This window comes from Mus caroli, chromosome 15 (assembly GCF_900094665.2).
Source record: "Mus caroli chromosome 15, CAROLI_EIJ_v1.1, whole genome shotgun sequence".
NCBI lineage: Eukaryota > Metazoa > Chordata > Mammalia > Rodentia > Muridae > Mus > Mus caroli.
In genome coordinates, this window is record NC_034584.1 from 52,676,500 (window position 1) to 52,699,276 (window position 22,777).

At 44.7% G+C, this 22,777-nt stretch overlaps 1 protein-coding gene across 1 annotated transcript in view; it reads left to right on the plus strand.

The window, feature by feature from the left end:
* Positions 1-14,106, plus strand: part of Fer1l6 (fer-1 like family member 6) — a 150,627-nt gene extending 136,521 nt beyond the window's left edge. Inside the window, exons 40-42 of the mRNA XM_021182769.2 lie at positions 558-721; positions 12,059-12,159; positions 13,920-14,106. Of these exons, the coding sequence (XP_021038428.2) occupies positions 558-721; positions 12,059-12,159; positions 13,920-14,106 (452 nt within the window). The remainder of the gene's footprint in view (positions 1-557; positions 722-12,058; positions 12,160-13,919) is intronic.
* Positions 14,107-22,777: the final 8,671 nt, after the last annotated feature.

Below are 22,777 nucleotides of genomic sequence, written 5' to 3' on the forward strand. Positions count from 1 at the left end.
TATATATATATATATATATATATATATATATATATATATATATCTGATGTACATGCACTAGAATTTTACCTTTAATAGGAAAGTTTTTGATGTGAGCTACACCACTCCTTTATGACAGTATCTTAACCTGAAGTGACATTGCCATTAACCAGAAGGCTCACTTCTGTTCTAAGAATAGATGCGAAGGGGGAAAGACTTTGACCCTGGGTGCAAGATGGTGAATGGGGGCCTCCCATGGGGAGATCGGTACTGAAGGACAACAAACCTGAGGCCTCATCATGCAGACACAGGGAACCACACAGAGAGTCGGGAAGGTGCCCAGTAGTAATAGTATCCCAAGCTTCACATAGCACTCTGCCCTGCCTTCCACCTGCCGCCATGTTATTAATTCTTTATGGCAACACATGTCTTCATCCCATTTATACCTGCTCATAGAGCAGACACATCTCACACGCAGTGTAACACCGAGCGGGTGACTGGCAAGTGCATCTATGAGTCTGTGCTGATCCACGGAGACTGGAAAGCCCTCCATAACTGTTAGGGGCCTCTCCTCACAGGCTCCCTGGAAATGAACCTTAACAGCTTCCCTCGGGCAGCCAAGTCCGCGAAAGCCTGCGATCTGTCCAAGTTTGAAAATGCAGTCCAGGAGAACAAGATCTCCATATTCCAGCAAAAGCGCGTGCGTGGCTGGTGGCCTTTTGCAAAGAGCAAAGAGCTCACGGTAAGTGACAGCTGTAGGTGGTGAGCTGGGGACCATTGGGGACATTGTGCTCTCTCTCTCTCTGTGTGTGAGTCATTTTGTAAGCTTCAAGTTAAGTGCTTTGAGGTGACTTTTCAGAGCCCTCAAAGCTAGACGTCCTAAAGCTTTATGAATGCATTAATAATCCTTTTATATTTCAGCCTACTTGATTTATAAGCTATCTCTGTTGGGGCAATTTTCCCTCATTTCATCTGAACTCATGCCCCTGGCATTAATTTTTTAAACTTTTCTTGAAATTATGCATAAAATCGTGGCTAATGCACAGTCTGAGTATAATACCCTCCTTCCTTAAACCTCTGAGCACAGGACCCAATTTTAAAGTCAGTCCATCCTTTCGCAACTTCCTGAAGAGGGTGATAGCTGGTAGAGACATTTTCTCTTTCTTCTGCATTGCAAGTTTGCTCTGTAGTGGTTTATCCTGGACCATGCATGACTGGAGTTCCTGATCTTTCAAAGATACTGGATAGGATGTTTCTTTTAAACATTCTTTGAACTCTCCACCCCATTGCACTTCTGTAGGGATGGAGGGATTGGCCAAGCAGGTTGTACCAAGGTGCTGTGGCAGACAGCAGGACTCTCTCCCGCTAGACTTTCTCTGCCCTGGATTCAGTGGATGTGAGGCAAGAAAACCCCTGGAAGCTGCTGGTCTGATGCCCTGGTATCTGCTCTTCTTGTATTTTCTGGAAAGTTTTCTTCTTTCTTCCATTCTTAGTTTAGTTTCCTATGACCTGATAATATTGGTGAGAAACCTGAGGTACCAGCCATCCAAGGTCTTCCAGGTCCCCGAAGGACTTGCTGAGGGCTAACTGCACTCTAATTCTATGCTGGTTCTGGACTGGGACACAGGAGGTAAGACAATAGCTGGAAAGAATCAATCCTAGACAGAGTGGCTAAGAAGGAGCAGGCAAAGATGGAGAAGATGAAAGGAAACAGGCTAACACAGAAACCAAGAGAGGGAACTCTTAAAGGGCCAGTGGGATCTTCTTGGTATCAGTTACTGTTCTGCTGCTGGGTTAAAACGCCATGACCGAAAGCAACCTGTAGAGGAAAGGGTGTCTTCTGGCTTACAGTTCCAGAGGGAGAGGAGTCCACCATGGGGTAAGCTCAGCAGCAAGCGATAGTCATGGCAACTGGAGCAGGAAGCCAAGAGATCACATCTTCAACCACAAATGTGAAACAGAGAGTGAACTACAAGTGCAGCAGAGCTATATACTCTCAACGCTCACCCCTACTGACATACTTCCTCATCAAGGCTGTACCATCTCCCTAAACCATATCACCAGCTGGTCCAAAGTTCTCAAACACCAGAGCCTGTGGGGAACATTTGTCATTCAAGCCAGCCCAATCCCAAGGTAAGAAAATTGCTTTATGAATCTAAATACATGCTTTCAAGTCAGAACCTTGCACATGGAACTTAGGCTAAACCATTGAGTGTCACTGAGTCCCATCAATGAAGTTTAATGTACAATGTATGTAAGAATTCCCTAGGAAGCTGCTGAATGGAAGATCTTTATTCAGTATATGGGGAAGCCCAGGAGCCTACACTTCCAACAGCAAGATCCCAGGTGAGGTCATTCTTACGTCATTCCTATGCCATGCTCTGAAAGGATGGCAGCGGTGCCTGACCCATGGAGCCTGTGCCTGATACATTATGTGGGCGTGTCTATTGGATCCAGCAGCATAGAGGGTCCCAGCAAACTCTGAGAAATGGAGTTGTGAAATATCATAACAGTGTTCATCATAACGGCCTAAAAGTGGAAACACCCTGGCATCCATCAGCCGATGAGTGAATAAATGAATAAGGACACACGTGCTCAAGTGGAGATTATTCTCCAGCCATGGAAAGAAGTAGAGTACTGAGCACAGACAGACCTTGAAAACATTATGCCAAGAGAAAGAAGCCAGGAACAGAGACCGTGTGATCGCCGATTTTACCTACACAAAACGTGCAAATAAGCAATCCAGGAAAATAGCTTGGTGGTTGACCGAGACTGAAGGGAAGAGAAACGGATGCTAATTGGCTACAAGGGAGTTAAAAGAGTGGGTTCAAAGCCAACTCTTGTGCAGAGCCTGGCTCCATTATTAACCCACTATGCAATTGCAGGCAGCTTCATGCCTCAGTCTCAGGGCCCTTACCTGCAGAACCAGAGGAAGTAAACGTGAGTACCTCCTGAGGCTGTTGTGACATCGAAAGGGCGCCAGATCTGTGTCTGGAACACGGTGAGTATTCAGTGAATGCCAGAATTCATGTGCTGTGGCATGGTAATTAGTCTCACCATCCTACACTTCTGCCTCCTTCTGCCACCTGGAAGAGCTAAATATCTGAGTCTATAAGCAATGATGTCCACTCCTAATGGGTGAAGAAGACAGAGGGGGTCAGGAAGAAGAAATAGAGCCTCTCACACAGTAGAGTGTGATCTGCCATAGACGTGTGGCAAGGACACGTGCTGGCAGTCACAACTGATTGTGCCAGGCACAGGTTGTGAAGGGCTGAATATGCGAACTGACACTGGAGGATCTCATGTGACTGTGGAGTCTCCATTGCTGTCTCTGACCTCCGCAGCCCCAGTCTTTGAAAATCAAACCACAGCCTCTGCAAAAAAGCAGCCTCAAACCATCATGTGTGGTCAAGGGTATCATCTCTCCAAGTAACCGCAGGGCTAGCCTGCTGCTTCTTTTCCCACGCCGGCATGCTTTACCCATGAAGAACCCAAGCTTCTCTTTGGCCAGTTGACTTTCTCACATTCTGCCTGGCTTAGAGTCTCTGTTGTGCCCAAGTGACAGGACTGACAAGTGATGGCGCTCTGAATCATTAGTTTCTGTTTAGTGTCACTGTGTGGGCTCCAGTGTTTCCCATAGCACCAAAGACTCAGTGGTTATGAATTCATTCGATTTCTAAAGCTCCATTATACATACATATATACATACATACATATGACCATATATACAATATACACATTTTATATTTTTTTTCCACAGAGCAGTCATTATATAGTTTAACATGGCTGATCAAGAAAAGACATGATTTAAACCCAAGCTGTGCATACCTAAGTTCCTTGGTCTTAGCCCCTGTACAGTACTTCTCTTTCTGGGAGAAGCCCATGGAAATGAAGGCACATTCAGCCTGGTTCTACCCAGCCCGGTCTTGAGCTTATTAGCCATCTTCTCCATTGAGGGCTAAGATGATATCTGGCAAAACAAAATCTATCCTTGAACCAGAAAAACCTGTCCACAAAGGAAATAGAGATTGATGACTGTCTTAGGATTTCTATTGCTGTAAGAAACAAAAACAGAAAACTAACAAAACAAAAAAACAAAACATGACCAAAAGCAGTTTTGGGTAGAAAAGATTTATTTCACCTTACATCGTATAAATCCCTCACTGAGGGAAGCCATGGCAGGAACTCAGTGCAGGAACCTGAAGGCAGGAACTAGAGCAGAAGTCATGGTGGACTGCTGTTTACTGGCTTGCTCACCCTGCTTTCTTATTGCGCCAGAACCACCAGCCCAGAGAGTGGCACCACCCACAGAGATGTAGGCCCTCCCACATCAATAACCAAAAAAATAAAACATAGGCTTGCCCACAGGCCAATCTGGTAGGGGTATTTTCTATTCATGTTCCCTCTTCCAAAATGCTTCTAGGTTGTATGTCAAGTTAACATAAAACTAGTCAACACGGTTGCTAAGTAATAGTTAACCAAGGATGTGACATACACCACAAGCGAGAGGTCACAAAGACAGAAACAACCCCCACCCCCACCCCGTCATTACCAAGACAAGCAGTCACAACCCACTCCATAACTAGTTTCCAGGTAAAAGATAACTAGTTCAAGTGATTGTAGTGATTAACTGAGTTAAGAGAATCCATTTGTAGTGAAGGACGGGAGAGGTTGGGGCTAGGGGATACTTGTTGAATCTTTATGACAAGAGACATTCTATGACTTGGAATGAGGTTCATGCCAGAGTTAGGCCCCTCCCCCTCAGAAGTAGCAGTAGATTTATTTAGATTCCCCCTTACCCCTTGCCTCTTTCTCTCATTTATTTATACATACACAAGGTCTCTAGTCTCCCCAATCTTGTCCACACTGGCCTTCCTGTCCTCCAGCCTCAGCCTCCCAGGTAGTTGGACTTGCACATTGTGATACAGCCCCAGGCTAGGATGCTAACTTTCTTGATGTTTGCTTTGTGGAAAAGCAGTTCCTAAGCCTTTGACAAAGACAGGCCTGCACATTATAAAGGATGAAGCTGACTTAATTTTCAAAGGTGTTTATATACATCTCAAAGAGAAGAGAAAGCACTTCTAAAGGAAATGCTCCAAGAGAAAGAAAGAGAGGAGAATCCTGTTTACACAATGCTTTGTTTGTTGTAGACAAGGTCTATGGATCTATGTAGACCAGGCTGGCCTTGAACTCATGACCCTTCAGTCATATTGGGTACTGTGCCTAGTCTTCTTCCTATGTTACCAAGAGAAAGAATTAAGTCTTTTTAAACCTGTATTTCCCCTTACGCATCTTAAAAAGGGAGAATGTGAGCTGACTTTATTCTTCACTCACACCGTGTCCCTGTCAGATCCTGAAAGTCCCACTGAGGCTGTAGAAGTAACTTGGCCCCAGCTTCCCCTTGTCCTCTCTACTCTGTAACAAACCAACATCCATTCCCAGGAAACCAAGCCTCCAGCCCTTTTCTCCTAGTGGGACAGGAAAGTAGATCATCGAACATGGAAAGGAAAACCTGGGCCACTCTTGGGTCACCTTCTGTCTCTTGAGTCTCAGCTTCCAAGTCTTTAAGGTGCAAAGGCTGAACTATGTGCCTCCCCCCACCCCACCCCCACCCCACCCCCACCCCACCCCCACCCCTACCCCCTGAGGTGTTTTCATGGCACAGGCTCAAATTCTAACTCTACACGGGTCCTCTCATTCTTTGAAATTATTCATAGTGTTGGAAATGATGGCTCAGCCTGCTCTCCCAGCACTTGGGAAGCTGAGGCAGGAGGACTGCTCCCAGTCAGGAACTAACATGGGCTACATTGTAAGCTGCAGATTATCCTGGGCTACAGAGTGGGGGCTCCCCAAAGGGATGTTTTCTCAAGAGTATACACCATCCACAAAGTGTTGGAATGTTCAGTGTTTTTGAGCCCCAGTCACTGGCAGGGGAGAGAGGATTTGTTTCCAGTCTCCACCACCTGCCAGACTTATTTTTAAAGCTGCTCATCAGAAGTCCAAGCTGTATAATTTAGACACTTGGATTCGCACAGCTCCTGGTGTGCTGTGTTGCCGTCCTTGGAGTCACTGGAAGCTGGCTGCGGGGATCACTCAGGGTGCGTGCCCTTGGCAGAGCTGAAGGGCAGGTGCACACACTGCACCCTGCATTATATACTTCTTCACCCACTTAAAAGTTATCTTAAACGCCATCTTCAAATAAATCACTCACGTACGATATGGAGGCCAGAGAGTTTCTTCTACAGGAAAATCCCACAAATTAACATCAATCCAAGGTTAGGTCCTAGGGCTGTCATGCCCTAAATTAAAAAGGAGGCAGCTGTACTTAAGGTCTCGGGAGAAGCTCTCTCCATTCTCTGTGGCTAAGAGCTACAGGCTCAGCGATGAGGAGGGTGAGTTCTTGGTATCTCTGTGTTCCCAGCGTGGCTGAGGAGGCTGCTTAGCTCATGGATCGTGACACATGTAGTGGATTCTGACTCTTTAAGACCGGAGGATAGCGTTTGTGCATAAAGGCTGTTTTTGAGGTTGCCCACAGGAAATGTGAAAAGTGTCAAGGCTGGGGAGAGCCCCACACACCCTCACATGCATATCATCTCGAGAAAGCTATGGCTGAGGCACAGGTTCTTTTCCATGTTTCCTGGATGTCACATCCCCTTTGCTGTGACAGCATTTACCAGGCAATAGCGACTTAAAGAACGAAAGTTTTATTTTGACTTGGGGATTAAGGGATGCATCCTGTCATGGCATAGAAGGCGTGGCAGCAGGAGCTGGTCACACTATATTCACAGTCATGGAGCAGAAAGAGAGAGGAGTCTACACGCTAACCTCTCGCATTCCTTATGCAGTCCAGGACTGCATGGTGTGGAGCCTCTCAGATCCAATGCTTCTCTCCTAGTTAGGCTTTAGTGGAAACACTCTCTCACAGACACACCAGAGTGTATCTCTTTGGTGAGACTAGGCCTGAATTACCAGGTTGCTTTTCTTCATCTCTGTTCAGTGCATTTTCTCTGAGTAGAGTTGGATGCAAGTCACCACATTGCAGCTTATTGGAAAGTCAGTATATTTGATACAGGGTACTGTTTACTTCCCAGAGAACCAGTGGCCCTGCTGTAGATGATACTGAGTTACTGGGTTTGTTAGGTTGGCATAAGTAAGATCTGTTCATGCAAAGCTACATTTTCTCCTCTGCAAGAGCAGGTCACTGTCGGGTAACACTGGCAACAGAAGTTCTCTCTGATGCAACACCTCTCACCTACTGGTTTTTATAACCACCAAGGATCTTGTCACTCCATGCTCTCCCTCTCCCTTTCCCCCTCCCCCTCTCCTCCCCTCCCCCTCCCTTTCCCCCTCTCCCTCCCCCCTCCCATCTCCATTTATTAGTTAGCATACATCTAAGAGTTTCCCTTCATAAAGCAAATTTATGATCACTCTACTTTCCCACCCCCAAAACAATGGAATAAATAAAATCATATCTACTAATTACCAATGATTAGAATCAAGAGTTATTTTAGGAATTAGGATGAAACTTTTCCTCCTTGATTTATATTTGACTGTGTCACTACAGACTAATGAAATTTTTGGAAAAATGCATCATCTAATTGTATCCTCTGAAAGAATCTAACATCAGAATCTCCTATTAACAAATAAGACTTCTAGTGCTTGGATTCTATCTTCTAGATACCATCTTCTAACAAAAGTACCTGACTTCAGACCTATAGACAAAATCCAAGAAGAGTCTGAGGTGCCTTGACAGTTGGTTCAAGAATGTTTGTGTTCAGTACAAAGGCCTTTTCTGGGGTCTGAATTATTCTTTAATTCAGGTATTCAGGTACTCAGAAATGAAATTCCTAGATTGAGAACATGGGTATATACAATGCATACACACACACTTGTGTGTGTGTGTGTGTGTGTGTGAATGAATCCACCACTGTCATATAGCTGTGACAGAAACAACTTAAGAAGGAAGATTAATTTTGGCTCACAGGTTCTGTGGCTTCAGTCCACCATAGCAGGGAAGTGGTGGCAGAAGTGTGTGGCAAAGGTCATTCCTCTCATGGTGGACCAGAAAACAGAGACTGAGGCTGATAGGGCTTGATCACCTTCTCTAGGGACCGACTTTCAACTGTCCAGATATCACCTTTTGAGGGTGACACCGTCCTCAAAAAAATAACACAACCATTTAGGGAACAGGTATTCAAAACACAAGCCTGTAGGGACATTTTAGATCCAAACTGTAACTCTCTATCCATATTTTTCCTTAAAGTATTTTATCAATGCACAGTCTACCATGAACGTTTGCAAATCACTCTTTTAATACCAATGAGGTTGCATTTTAATGAGCAATCATTACTGGTTAAAAGAAAACCCAAAACGATGTCCATTCTGAATGTGATCCCTTCTCTGTGTACCTGATAGCCACTCCCAGTGTGCTGAAATCTGAAGCTCACAAGCAGTAACTGTGTTACAGCACCCACACAGTCTCTTCAGGGACCTTTCCTTGTCTTTCCTCCACCCCACCCCCATCCCCAGATGTCATGAGGTTAATGGGTAGTCTCTCAAACTGCCCGTGTTTTTGTTTTTGTTGTTCTAGCCCTGGTTTTAAATTGCATTTGCAGGATATTATTAGCTTAAGACCTCTGTTTGGTGTGAGGCTGAATATTGATGATGGAGTGGGAAGTGAAGCCCTCTGGGTGCAGAGATAGGCGGTGAGGAGCGGAGTTTATCAGAATGTGACAGTCACACCTTCCCCCGTTGCCTTCCTGAGGCCAGAGTAAGCAAGGCTCTTCATAATAATAACTAACGACTTCTATGCCAAGGTCAGAATTTATGTGCTCAGCCTTCTTTGTATAATCTTCCTGTTATACTCTGGGCCTGTGAGACTTATCTAGGCATGTCTTATGCTGGGGTTGGGGTGTTTATATTAAGAGCATCTTTAGGAGAGTGAGTCTTAAACTGGCCAGGCCACTCACTCAAAGTCACACTGTTTCAACGCAGATCAATAGATTATAGTCATTCAACTATTGTCCATACTGAGCTTTGCTATTCTATGCAATCCTCAAGCTATCCAGGCCATAAATTGGGGTCAAATATTAATGCCAGAGTTATAGCAACGATTGTAAATCCCTTTAAAAACCTTTCAGAAAAATCACAGTTATTCATTGTTATTAAAGGTGACTTGGTGGGTAAAGGTGCTTGCTGCCAAGCCTGAGGAAGTGGGTACAATTTCCCTATGGGTTAGAGAAGAGAACTGACGCCTGCAAGTTGTCCTCTGCCTGACACACATGTACATACACACACATATACACACACACACACACACCACACACACACACACACACACACACGCACACACACATGCATATGTGCATGCCACACATACTTTCTGTCTCTCAATAAGTAGATAAGCAAATATATGTAAATAAAATATCTGAATCGTAGGACATTTAATGAGGCTTTGGGTTGAACCAGGCTTTTGAACCAGAGAATGAATGACGACAGCCTTGAGATTTGAATTCATAACTTGGATATAAGTTGACCTTACATCTCTGCTCATTCAGGCAGCCATGCCAAAGTTAGCCCAAGCATTCTGTCCTCCTCAGCAAGGGGTCACCTGAACACCAGAAGTGGCAAAATAATGGGACTTGATACAAGAACCTCAGGACTCACAGCATAATTTTGTAACAGAGATTAGCAAGGCTCTCCAAACCTTGGTGTCTTGGGCTGCAACTCAGACACGGAAATGCTATCTACTTTCCTGGGTACTTTAAACGGACCATAAGTGTATGAAACACTATTCAGGCTGCAGAGATCTGTAGGTGAGCTATCATCATTATCATAATCACATCATCACCATCATTATGCCGTAGAATATAAAGAAGCGGCTACGGTCCTTTTACTCTCAACCCGACTGTTCCCTGTTGATACATACTCTGTTTCAAGAACTACAGAACTTGGCAATTTGTTAGCATCTCTCAAACTGACTATCAAATGGGAGCAACTCTATGAAGTTCTGAGTAAACAAAAAACTACTCAGCAGAGGCTAAGCCACCCCTGAAAGGGCCCTGGAAGAAAGACTGCTCTATTGGCCATGGATTTTAAACTGGTTTCTTAGATTCCTTCCAATCATTAAGTCTTAAGGAGCTCCCTGGAGCTTTAAATCTACTTTTAGCACATCCAAGATATTATGGCCAGATCACTCTAGAACAACTGACAGATGAGGAACCAGGGAGACAAGCGCCTTTAGGAGGTAGTTATGAAGATGTCAGGGAATCACCTGAGAATGATGCTTAAACCTAATCCAGGATTAAACAAATTAATGAATAGGTTGTCGGGCAGTTTGTTAGTATGGAAATACCATGAGACTTTGTGTCTTATAGACCAGGATTCATATTCTGGTTGGACAGCTTACTATATCTGTATTTCCTTGGAAACATGATTTGACCTTTAGCTTCAGATCTCTATCTACAAAAAATAGGTATTTTACTTGTTTTTCTAGATAGACCAAGAGATGGTAGAAATAGAGCCAGAGATGAGTAGTACAACTGCAATTTGAATTTCAGTATTAATATTATTATTATGATAATTGTGTGGAAGTATGACTTTAAACTAAAGAAGCTATATATTACATATTTTCCAGTTTCTAAATATTCTCTGAGCATGTTGACTGCCATAATTTATTATTGGGAATGAGAGACTACACACATATTCCTGTATTCAAGGGACATTTGTAAACTATGGGACATGATTGAGTGGAATAAGAAATAAACCAGACACTCATGTAATCTGTAATCATGTGACCCCCAGAGAGCCACTACGACATTGATTGCATTTGTTAAAATGCATCTATGATGCTTTTATCTCTTGTGATCTCTACTGTCCCCTCCCTGTCACATCACCTTGGATCTCAGGGCACGAAATCCAAGGAGGCAGGAGGAGAGAAAATCTATTCCAGCGGATTAGAGTCCCCAGAGCCTGGACTGGCAGTAGCTTAGAGAGGATCTGTCATGCGGTGAATGAATAATTGAACAAGGAAGAATGACTTGATTTTTTGCACTGTAGTTTGCCAGTCCAGGATTTACATAATTTCCAATAATTTTGGCATAATGCTTGAATCACCTGACACTCATCACTTCTAAGTCTATGTTTGCCATAGAGGAGTGGGAGGGAGGTAGTTCTAAAAAGAAAGGCTAGTTCTGATATCATTAATGAACACACACACACACATACACACACACACACACACACACACACACACACTGATGGGGAGCTGGGAAGCTATTCTGAAAACTCAAGGTCACATCCACTAATTCCTTCCCAAGGACTGATGGAAAGAAAGTAGCTGATAGAAAGAGGGCTACCCCATGAGTCATTAGCTCCCTCTCTAGTGGGTATTCCGTTTCTATCATTAGTCTTATTTATTCCTATATCAATGATGGCAATGGCCCACGTGGGTTGTCTGTGTCTATATATCTGTGTGTGTCTGTACATGTGGAACCCTTTCCATACACAAAACTCATCAGTAGCATCGTTATGGGCCTCTGTGTGGTGATTGTGTATGTTTAATGCCAGTGTGTGCACAAGTGTACACAGGTGTGTGTGCCTGGCATACGTGTGTAGAGAACAAGGTGATGTTGTGATATCTTCACTCACCCTTCTTCACATTATTGTTGTTGTTGTTGTTGTTGTTGTTGTTGTTGTATTACTGAGGCAAGGTTTCTTCACTCAGCCTGAAACTTACCATTTCACCTCCATGGGCTCACCAGTGGGCCCCTGACATCTGCTTGACTCTGCCTCCTGACTTCTGGGGTTACAGACACACACTGACACCTCTGTCTTTTATATGGGTGATAAGGGTCTGAACTTGAGTCTTCATGCTTTCGCAACAAGCACTCTTCCCACTGAGTTCTCTCTCCAGACTCACCCTGGGGATTTTATGATTCCTCACGAGATGGTTTCTCCCAGGACCAGAAAACAGTTCTCAAAATGAACCAACAGACTAGTCAAAATACTTCCTTGTAATACAATAGCACTTTGACAATGCTGGGTTTGCCCCAGAAACTGCACTTTCTGTCTTATGCAGGGCAAGGTTGAAGCTGAATTCCACCTGGTCACAGCAGAAGAAGCCGAGAAAAACCCTGTTGGGAAAGCCCGGAAGGAGCCCGAGCCCTTGGCCAAGCCCAAGTGAGTATGGCTGGCCTGCAGTTGGAAACATGGGGCCCGGACTTTCCTGTTCCTGCACACAGAACTCAGGAGTCGGGGGTCAGGCAATAGTGCCATACAACCTGTGTAGTGTACGGTTTCTATAACTGAAAAGTGCCCCAAAGATCACAGGCTGCAGATGGAGCAAGTCCTTCTGTAACATGCTCTGGAGATAGATTGATTGATTGTCAGATGATTGACTTAACATTTTCACATCTTTTTTTTGAAAAGTTTTCCTTCAATGTCATAGTTCTAATTAATATTTTTGAGGAGGGCATAGTATTCCATGGGCTCAGTGCCCATCGTCAACTTGGTCACCACCCACAATCAGATAATCAACTTAATTTTGTCATTTTCTGTTTTGCTTTGTTTTGGTTTTTTTGATACAATCAGAACATTTTCTTTTTCATGTGTCATTACTCTTTAAAAATAGCCAGAATCAGAATTATTTTAAAAATGATGGTACTTTATTGTACCTGATTCTTGGTTACATAGCTATTAAGAACTGAATGTTCATGAAATATGCATATAAAATGCCTTTCAGAATCATGCACATTTGTCCTATCACCCCAGACCCCGGTGCCTGATGTTGTTCTACACCCATCTGGTGCCTCTCATAGTGTCAGGAACATAACAGCACTTACTCGCTAACTCAAAGTTGTTTATTAAAACATCTGTCTAAAACACTTTGCTCACAGAGACACATACACAGGGTCCACACAGGGTCCAGGGCTGAGAGAGAAAAGTGGACGCAGGCTCCCAAGCCTGACCAAGAAACTCTCTACAATTGACATCTGTTTGCAAAAGAAAAAGTGGTTTTCTCCACTGGAGTCTCACTGGGTAGATAAACCACACCCGAGGGCAGGCCCATGCCCAGCAGTAGTTGGGCAACACAAAATGAGCTCATTTTGTGGACTTTTTCTTTCATATTGCTATACTCAGGCATTTTTTTGTCTTGTATATTACAGATTCTAATTTTGTGTTTTTACGGATGTTTTGTGTCTTTCTGTGCCTTACTTCTTTGTTGGTTGGTTGGTTTTGATTCCGGGTTTGGGTTGACTTTTTTGTTTTTTGTGTTTCTGTTTGTTTTTTCTGTTTGTTTTCTAAGTAGAGAGGAAGAAAGGACATGGAGTTGGGTGGGTGTGGAGGTGACGAGGATCTGGGAGGGGTTGGGGGAGGGAAAACTGTGATCACAATATATTGTACGAAAAATCCTTTCAATTAAAAAATAAATAAAAATTTAAAAAAATACTTTGGAGGGCACAAAAGAAACGTGAGGCCTAGACTCTGACTGACAGCAGCTTTCTCACTTATTTAGGAGACATAGCACAGAGACTCATAAAGTAGTTAGAGGAAGAGAAGCCAAATATGCTGTGCTCAGAAAGAGGGTCAGTCAAGGTGAGGCAGGAATTTAGGGCAAGTGCTCCTCATGGACCATCAAGACATGCAGAAGGTGGGCTTGATCTGGTCACAGGACAGATGGAGGGATGGGAGGTGTGGGCTTCAGGGTGGGTTCTAACGGGCTCTGGTTCTAATCAGAGCACCTTTTAACAACACCATGCAAGAGTCACTACAGACTACTTAGTGAAAGGTCCCACTTCTGTTGCTCTCAGCAGAATATTCCCCTGCCCCCCACTACTCTCAGACCCCTCCTAGGGGTCCCCAGAAAGACAGAAGTGATTCCTGGGAGTTTGAGACTCCTGGATATTGACCATGACCCCCTTCCCTGATTCCTTCCCTAGCCGCCCAGACACCTCCTTCTCGTGGTTCGTGAGCCCCTTCAAGTGCCTGTACCACCTCATCTGGAAGAACTACAAGAAGTACATCATCATTGCCTTCATCCTGATCATCCTCATCGTCTTCCTGGTCCTCTTCATCTACACCCTGCCAGGCGCCATCAGCCGGAGGATCGTCGTGGGTGGCTCGTAGGACACAGATCTTTTTTTTCATGATTGCTCGCCTCTGTTCTATACAGGACCCTCTAAGATCATGTGCTGCGAGAGGTACTGTGCTGAATCTAAAGGGATAGACTCCCAGGACCCAATCGCCTTCCTGTGTCTTGGGATGACAAATCATGTCTTCTCCAGGAAAGACTGGACTCTGGCAGTCTTTCGCTGCCCCAATGCCTGCTACCATCTTTTAAACCCCTAAACCCCAAGTCTGATTTTTGCCCACAAGTAATCTCAATGACTCTTTCACTCCAGGCTAATGAACAGTGACCTCAAATTGACCTCACTGAGCCTTTTCTTCATGTAATAGATTCTATTTTTAAAAGATTAAACTCTGGGTCTGAGATTTTATTAGAAGCACTGCATTTCAAACAAAATGTCTTAGTAAATGGACTCAAAGCATTTAGTAAATTACTAGCTATTTAACATGTCCCAAAAATTGCTTGATTTAGTCTTCAGGGTTTTAGGACATAGCCACATTCAGACTGTCAAACTGGCTTAGCAAAATATGTGTTTAAATCATGTAAAATAGTTCAATGTTGAAATTCCCCTATAGCAGTGGTTCTAATTCCATGGCAGTAGCAAAATTATAGTTATGAAGTAGCAACAGAAATAATTTTATGGTTGAGGGTCCCCACAACATGATGAACAGTATTAAAGGGTGGCAGCATTAGGAAAGTTGAGAACCACGGCCCTATAGAGACAAAAATACAGCCAGGTTACCTTCAAAGTCAACCACACGTGTGCCGTAGCAGTAGTGAGCTATGAGAAGTTCACTCTAATTTGCTCTGTGGAAGTTTCCAAATGGAGGTTGCAATTTGTCATAAGACATATGAACTATAATTACGTGTGTGTGGGAAGTCAGAGCAGGCTCCGTGCCACCCAGTGGGAATTCTCATTTGCTAGATCCACAGCCTCCCACCAAGTGTCATTGTCCCCACTGGTTACATGACTGTGATATGACTGCCCAGCGCTGCCTCTGCTCATCCCTTCCCCGCCCAGCAGGTGAGCCAGGTTCCAGTGTGAGTCTCAAGTACAGAGTGGAAAAACCAGTCTGAGAAGCAATAGTGTATTCACCTGACAGATGGCACCCGTGCCTGAAAGGAAACTTCTGGGCTCCACAGCACAGTCCCTAGATTCTGTCCTACCTGTGGTGGAGATTGAACTGGGGGGGGGGCTCCTTTCTCGGACACAGTAAGGAAATCAAAGAACTGAGATGTTTGTCCCCACAAACCTTTCTTCTTCTGTCATAAAGGGTCATTTAAGGTGGTACTGGGGAAACTGAGTTGGGTTCCTTTCCTGATACTAGAAGCATCAAGACTTTGACTTTTATTTTTCCTGATTTTTTTTTAAGATGGGATCTGTTATAGTCTGCATGGATCTTAAACTTCTTATAGTCAAGAATAACTGTGATTCCTGATCCTCTCTGCCACTGTTTCCTAAATATTAGGATTATAGTCCTATTCTACCACGCTTCGCTTCTTAGATGGATTTTAATACTATCGCATAGCTTTTCTAGAGGCAAAGGTGCTTACATCTACATAGAAAATCGTTCTAGAATGTTCCTGGTCCATCACAAAACAGAAACACAAACTTGTAGCACTGGTATTCAAACCCAGAGCCAGGGCCTGGTACACGCGGGGCAAGCATTTCACCATTGATTTACAGACCCTGTGATTTTAGACTTAAGCACTGTTCAGTCAGTGCTGGCTCTGAATGCTCCGGCTCTGGCAATTACACCATCACGTTTTCCCGAAGTGCTGAGAAAATAGGAGCTTGCTACCTGGGCAGTGTTTCCTAATGCGAACAGCTGCGTAGGAGGTACCATTCTCACGGCGTGGTGATGTGCATTGTGGTACCATTCTCACGGCGTGGTGATGTGCATACCCCATCCTTAATGAGTAGGTCAGAGTGCTGAATACCACCAGGCACGTGTCCTGAATTCACTATAGGTATATGTGTATGTGCTAGAAAACTATGTACAGCATACTGTAGATACAAATATATATACAATGAAGGAAGAATGTCTAGAGAAATGTACCCACATGAACAATGATTATCCAAGCAGTATCATTTTTCCTTTGCCTTCTTATTTTTCTATTTTTCCTAAAACTTCCCTAATAAACATGTTGTATTTTAATGTAAAAAGTTAATAAACATAAACTTACCTCTGTTCACTTAAAAATATTTATTGTCTCCCTATAAGCTGGACAATTGGAGATGCAGCAGGGCTAATATGCAGGGCCAGACTACCACAGGATTTGCATCCTAGAAGTTACCCCCAAATTACTGTTCTAACTTCAAATAATGGTTCTTCCAAGAAAGGCACTGAACAGCGAACGCGCTTCACAAGTGCATACGTTTCTGGTGTTGTTGGAAAGAGGCGTGCTATTTTTAAATAAATGTAGATGTATGGGCAGGTGCTTTCTAGTGAATTCTGAAAGGTGAACTCTTGACAGAACGATACAAATTGTTGAGACACCTAAGAGAAGCAGGCAAGAAAATTACCTGGACACCCTTCTAAGTCTATAAATAGAGTCCGGCCACTTCCCCTCGGCGTCAAAAGACGTCCAGATGCCAAAAAGCCTGGCGGCAGAAGCCTGAGGAAGAGTTGAGAAATGTGTGAGATGGAGTTGGTAAGCAAGGATAATTTTGGCATCAGCCATGTCTGGTGTTCTATACATAGGATATCACATATGGCCTGTCCTACAAAGAAAAATTAAACAAAATAACGTTCTGCCTAATTATGCAGCCCCAGTGCTAAAGAGAGTCACAGGTTTTTTAAAAAAGAATACCCATTTCCCAGGTTGTCATGAGCCCCCACCTTTCTCTCTTTCTTCCAGCTTAAATCCATTTCAGAATGCATTTTATCTCATTAAATAACATGTAAATTCCCTCACCCCCAAACAATGCTGGAAAACTTAGTCCTAGGGAAAAACACAAACACGCTACAGGACTGGATACCTAATGTGACATCACACCCTGAAATCATTTGATAGTCTGTTCTTCTCTTCTGCTGTAAACACCCTGGCCAAAGAGAAAACATTTTGTTTTCCTTTTAAAATTGGTATACACAGTGAGTGTATGTGTGTGTACAAGTTTGTGTATGTGGTCATATATGTGCAGGTGCATGTAATTGTGTGTGTGGCTATGTACATGCAGGCGCATGTAATTGAATGTGTGCGCATGAGTATGTATGCATGCACACATATATGAGAGGTCTTACTTTATCAATTTCCATCTTCATCTTTTGGGACACAGGTCTCTTTCTGAACCCCAAAGTTCACCGATTCAGTTAGGATGGCTAGTCAGTGAATAAGCTCTGGAAATCTACCTGTCTCTGTTCCCCCAAACACTAAAGATATGCACCATTATACCTTGCGTTTACATTGGCACTGGGGATCCAATTCCCCAGCCCAGAGGAAAGATATTTTAGAGGGAGACACCTGTGCTCTCAGACTATTGAAACAATGATCCCCAAAGAGCTGGAACTTCTCCAGGAATCTCCACCTGGGGCAAGGAGAAAACTGAAGCCTGGTGCCAAGTCAGAGTGAGATCTTGCTTATCAGCAAGAAACATCACAGCTTGTCAGACCACCTTGCAGGAGAGATGCTGGGCAGTGGTAGAAGGCTAGACCACACGAGCTTGGGACAGCTTAGTCATGTATGCCTCTTGCTCTGTCTTTAAACTTTAGCCAGTGAAGGTGGACGTGAGTGGTTACTAGACATTTTTTATTTGTCCCTCTTCCTAATATGGTCATGTTGCATGATGCCCCATTCTCTCCTTTCTCCATTACTTGTCTCCTTAATTGATTATTGAGAATGGGTGGCCAACCCTAGCTGGTGAGAGCTGCCAGAGCCCAGGCTCTGACCCTAACAACTACAATAATACAGGACACACAAATAAACATAATAAGATCCACCTCACAATGGGGGCCATTTGACCTTATTCCTTTAGTAGCAGCAGATAGATAATTATTAAATCCAGACCTCATGCTAGCTGCATGGAGAGCACTGGGAACAGTAACACACAAGTCCCTGGGCAAGCACACGGAGCATGGAAGGAAGACGTAGACCAATCAGTCACACACCCCCACTACTAAGCAAGGGCAAAGTATTGGGAACAGAGACAGAGAGCCTCACAGGCTCAGATACCAGGTAGACACTCAGAGAAGCAATGGCCAAGGGAGGATGTGAGAGAAAAGAATAAAAGACTCCCGATAGAAGACAGCACGTGCAGAGGTCCCGTGGAAGGAGTGGCAGAGGCCATGGAGGAGTCTGAAGGAGACCGAGAATACCATGAGGGGCAGACAGTCTAAGGTGGGGCTGCAGCATTAAGCTGGAGCCACGTCTTCAAGGGCTTTAGTCTGTATTGGAAGAGCAGTAGACGAGAAGCTTTACAGATTAGCTTTACAGCCCATGTGGAAAACAGATTGGAGCTCCTGAGGTTCTTCCTCTGGGAACCTGCCATCACTGGCAGCAGCAGAGGTGGGCAATAAATAGCTGCTAAGTGTATCTTTAAGGCTCAAATGCTCTAAGGGAGAACCCACAATCCAGTGTTATCTTGTTGACTCTGGTGTGACCCAGGGCAGCAACCTGCATGTAAGAAGCTATGCTGGGCCAGGACTGCAGGGTTGGATAATAAGCCTGATTCCAGAAGGGCTGGTCCATTCTTCCCAGAGCCATGGCAAAGAAGGCTTGGAGATTTGAACCCTAACTCCTCTATTTCGACTGGTCCCTTCAGCTCTCTGAGCCCTAGTCTCTTCCTCTAACAGTCGGGAGCCAATACCTATTGGGTAAGAATTACCGTGAAGAGGTGGAGAGGCTGCACAGGTCCACTATGTGCTGGCATGAAGCCAGGCGTTGGAGGGAAACCGCTAGTGTCACAAGTATGACTTTGGAGGATGGCTTCAGGTGTGGAGTCTACTTGGACATTGGGACCAAGGAAAGAAGGCTAGACCCATGTTCTGACAGAGATACTCACAAAGTTCACCTTGCTTTCTTAAATACTCAAGAACACCACAGTGGTCTGGGCCCTCCTACATCAGGCTTAAAAAAGAAAAACTGCCCCACAGGATTGCCCACAGACCAGTCTTGTGGTAACATTTTCCCAAATGATTCTTGCTTGTGTCCAGTTGCAAAAAAAAAAAAATCAGCAGGACAGTAGAGCTGCTGCTGCCATGTTTTTCTTTCTGGAACAAGGTGTTTACCTCTGGGTTCAGACTCAAGTGATGATTAGCTCAAAAACAAAACAAAACCAAGCAAACACAAAAGAAAGGGAGCCATCTTCACCTCCCTGCCTGATTCGAATTCTCCGGAGTTGAACAGCTGGGACTCTGCCCTTCCTTCCACCTCTCTGGCTCCAGCATCGGCCACTTCAGGTTCTGCAAACCCCCTCCCAGCACAGCAGTGGGGCCTGTATGATCAAGAGCAGCAGGAGTCGCTGCATCCCTGTGTTGGTGATGGGCAATTGAGAAAAGCACTCTATTTTTCTGAAGCATCACCAAGCATGAATCTTTGAGTGGAAAGAAAATAAACTTTTCAAAACTGAGAGAGTAACACGGGAATTCGGGCATAGGTGCTCATTAGCAGTGCGGCCTTCAGCAGCCAATTGACGGCTCTGAAACATATGTTCTTACTAAGTAGACAGTGGTGACTCACTGTAGAACTCTGTGAGTCTCGGTGTGTGCATTGGTGACTAGGGAGACAGAGGTAGAGACACCCTCCTAAGGTTTAGCTAGTGTAGTGTCACCTATCTCACAAAGGTTCAGATAATACTCAACTAGTCTGTAAGTTATACCAGTTTCAATGAGCATGCTCACAGATGGCAGATCAGTGCCTGTGTTTTTGACATAACTCTCCCACAGTCCAATTTTGTGTAACAAGAAATGGCTTGAGCTATTTAACCACCCATTTAAGGTAGATGGGACTCCCTTCACTGGGAAATTCTTGTGCTTTAAGTTCCAATCATGAGTTAGGGGCTCATTCTGGATCCTGAAGTACTTCAGGCATCTTTTCTCTAACGGCATGCATCTGTGAGTTGTGAACCACCCCTCCCCCATTTGCTTGACTGTCGCACCCACAGGTCAGAACACACAATGTGAATCTCTCATACATGTGACCCCCAAACCTTTTAACTATCCTTTGCATTTCTTCACATTCCTGGGGTACCCCCACAATCCCTGCTATTCTCCACCCAGAAAACAACCAGTGGGTACTGGCGTTTGCTAAGTGCGCATTGGTAGAAATTAGTCATGGGAAGAAACAGGCCACTTGCAAGGCAGGCAGTCACTCTGGAAATAGCTAGTAATGTCAAAAAACATATTCTTCCTCCTTTGGTAGCAGAACCCCGGGGGTACTGGGAGCACAGTCCCTTCTCTCTGTCAGGGTAGCCAAGGCTATCCCACATTGTGGAAAGGGCTTACAGGGAATCTCACTGGCGCTCCCTCGACTGACGCTTCTCCTGCCCAGTCATCTTTGAGCTTACCTGAGTGTGGATACAATGACTGAGAGTCCAACCACTTCCTGTGATCCTGGGGCAACCCCAACTGTAGGAACAAGGCTGAAGTATGGAAGGACAGAAAGACAGAGGGGCATCCATCTCTCTTGACTGAGGAGCCTCCAAAGCATTTCCACACAGGCCGTCTCTGAACTTTTTTTTTTCCATGAAAGCCAAATTAACCAATGCTCCTCTTTCTAAAAACAGGGTTGTCAGGGGTGGTGGTTGTGGGCAGCTGTGCCAGATCTAACCCAGCATGCTTTTCTATGGCCTGACATGTGTGCAATCATTTTCTTCCAGCGTCTCTTCACTCAGACCACACGCTGTGGAGACGTCCTATCCTCCTGCAGGTGCGGTTTGTAAGCCATGAGACCTCATGCACGGTGAGAAAGTTCAGCAGTTAGAATCACACACACACACACACACACACACACACACACACACACATACACACACACACACACAAGTTCCTGTTCATTCCTGGGCCTTCCTCTTCAATTTCGCCCTTGAGTGAAGTTTATCTGAGATGTTGGCGTCATACACACGCTGGTTACTTTTCAAATGCAACGAAGTCCTGAGAGAAGAATGTGAAGGAGAAAAGATGCATTGACTCGTGGTCTCAGAGATTTCAGTCCCGAATCTTGGTCCATGGTGGCAGTCCATTGTGGCTGTGTGAGTGTGTAGCAAAGTTTGTTACCCTCATGGAATGTGGAGGAGCAGGAGAGAAGGGAGCATCAGAGAAAGTGCATGACTGCTTGCTGGTGTGATCTACCTACCTACCGGGCCTTCCTTTCTGTCTGTCCTTCCAGCCCCAACACGACTTGCTCACATCCCTCCTACGCTCACAAGACTCCAGGCCTGGTGCTTCCTGTAGCCTGTAACTCGTCTCTTTATACCGTATTTCCACAGATGCTATCAACTGATGAGTGGAAATGGGGGTGCAATCACAGCGTCTCATGTGTGGGATCATAGCCCCATCTGATCTGCTGGAGTTTGGCCTCTTAAGAACTCTTATTTCCACACCCAGGAAACAAAGCTCTGATTTTGAAACAGCCTTGAATCAGACCAAGGATGCTTCATCCACCAGAATTTCTCCCTCTGAGACAGGCAGCAGCAGCCCTGTGGGCAGCTGTGTGAAGTAGCTCTATGACTAGTGGCCGGCTACTAATGACAGATATTCGGAACTCTGCAGGATGTGAATTTTGAATGGTTATAGTTTATCGGAGTAAAGAAATAGCCCTTTGTCCTTCTCCCTGAGTCCTCTCTGCGGTGTTGATGTGATGCTGAAGGTACAACAGCCATTTCTCAGCGTGAGGACAGAACCAGGCTGATAACAGCATGTCATGAAGCACCATAGCCCTGGCTTGGACTGCCCTTTCAGACTCCCCGTGCTACTGGTGGGACTTCCTGTGGCTTGCAGCTAACAGCAATCCTAACCGCTATCGACTGCCAAGGATATGACTACAAATGTACAGTTTACAGACTTTTAAAGAAAAAATAGGCCAATTTTCATCAAAATGGCAGCAGGAAGACAAGGCAAGCAGTGATCACGGGTCAGATTCAAGGGTGGGGATGGAACAGCACTCCAGAAAAGCATAGAATGTAAAGCAACCATTTAAACGCATCTAAATCATGCCTACGCGCATGCGCGCATGCCCACACACGCATACGTGCGTGGGTGCTTTTGTGCGTGCGTGCGTGTGTGTGTGTGTGTGTGTGTGTGTGTGTGTGTGTGTGTGTGTGCATGCATGTGTGTGTGCAGTCCCCACATATAACTTGCCATACACAGACCCATGTTCTAAAGCAGGCACAAGAGTGACACTGAAACTCATTCCAACTCCTCAATAATTCAGTGGTGTGGTCGTTTAGAGAATGGCTTTTACTCATTCAGAAACTTGAATTTTCAGGACAGAGGAGGCTTAATGACCTCAGGAGACCCAGAGAACTGGCAGCATCCATGGCTTCACATGAAAGCAAAGGCATTTGGTTTCTGTCTTCCTATAGGCTTCGGGTCGCATCACTCAGCACCTCTGAGCCTCTGAGACTAATAGTCAGGTGCGGGTTGTGGTAGGTGCGGGTACATTCTACCCTCTGTGCATATCTTCTCAGTTTCCTTATCATACAAGAACAGCAGTTAGAGTAGATTAGGACCT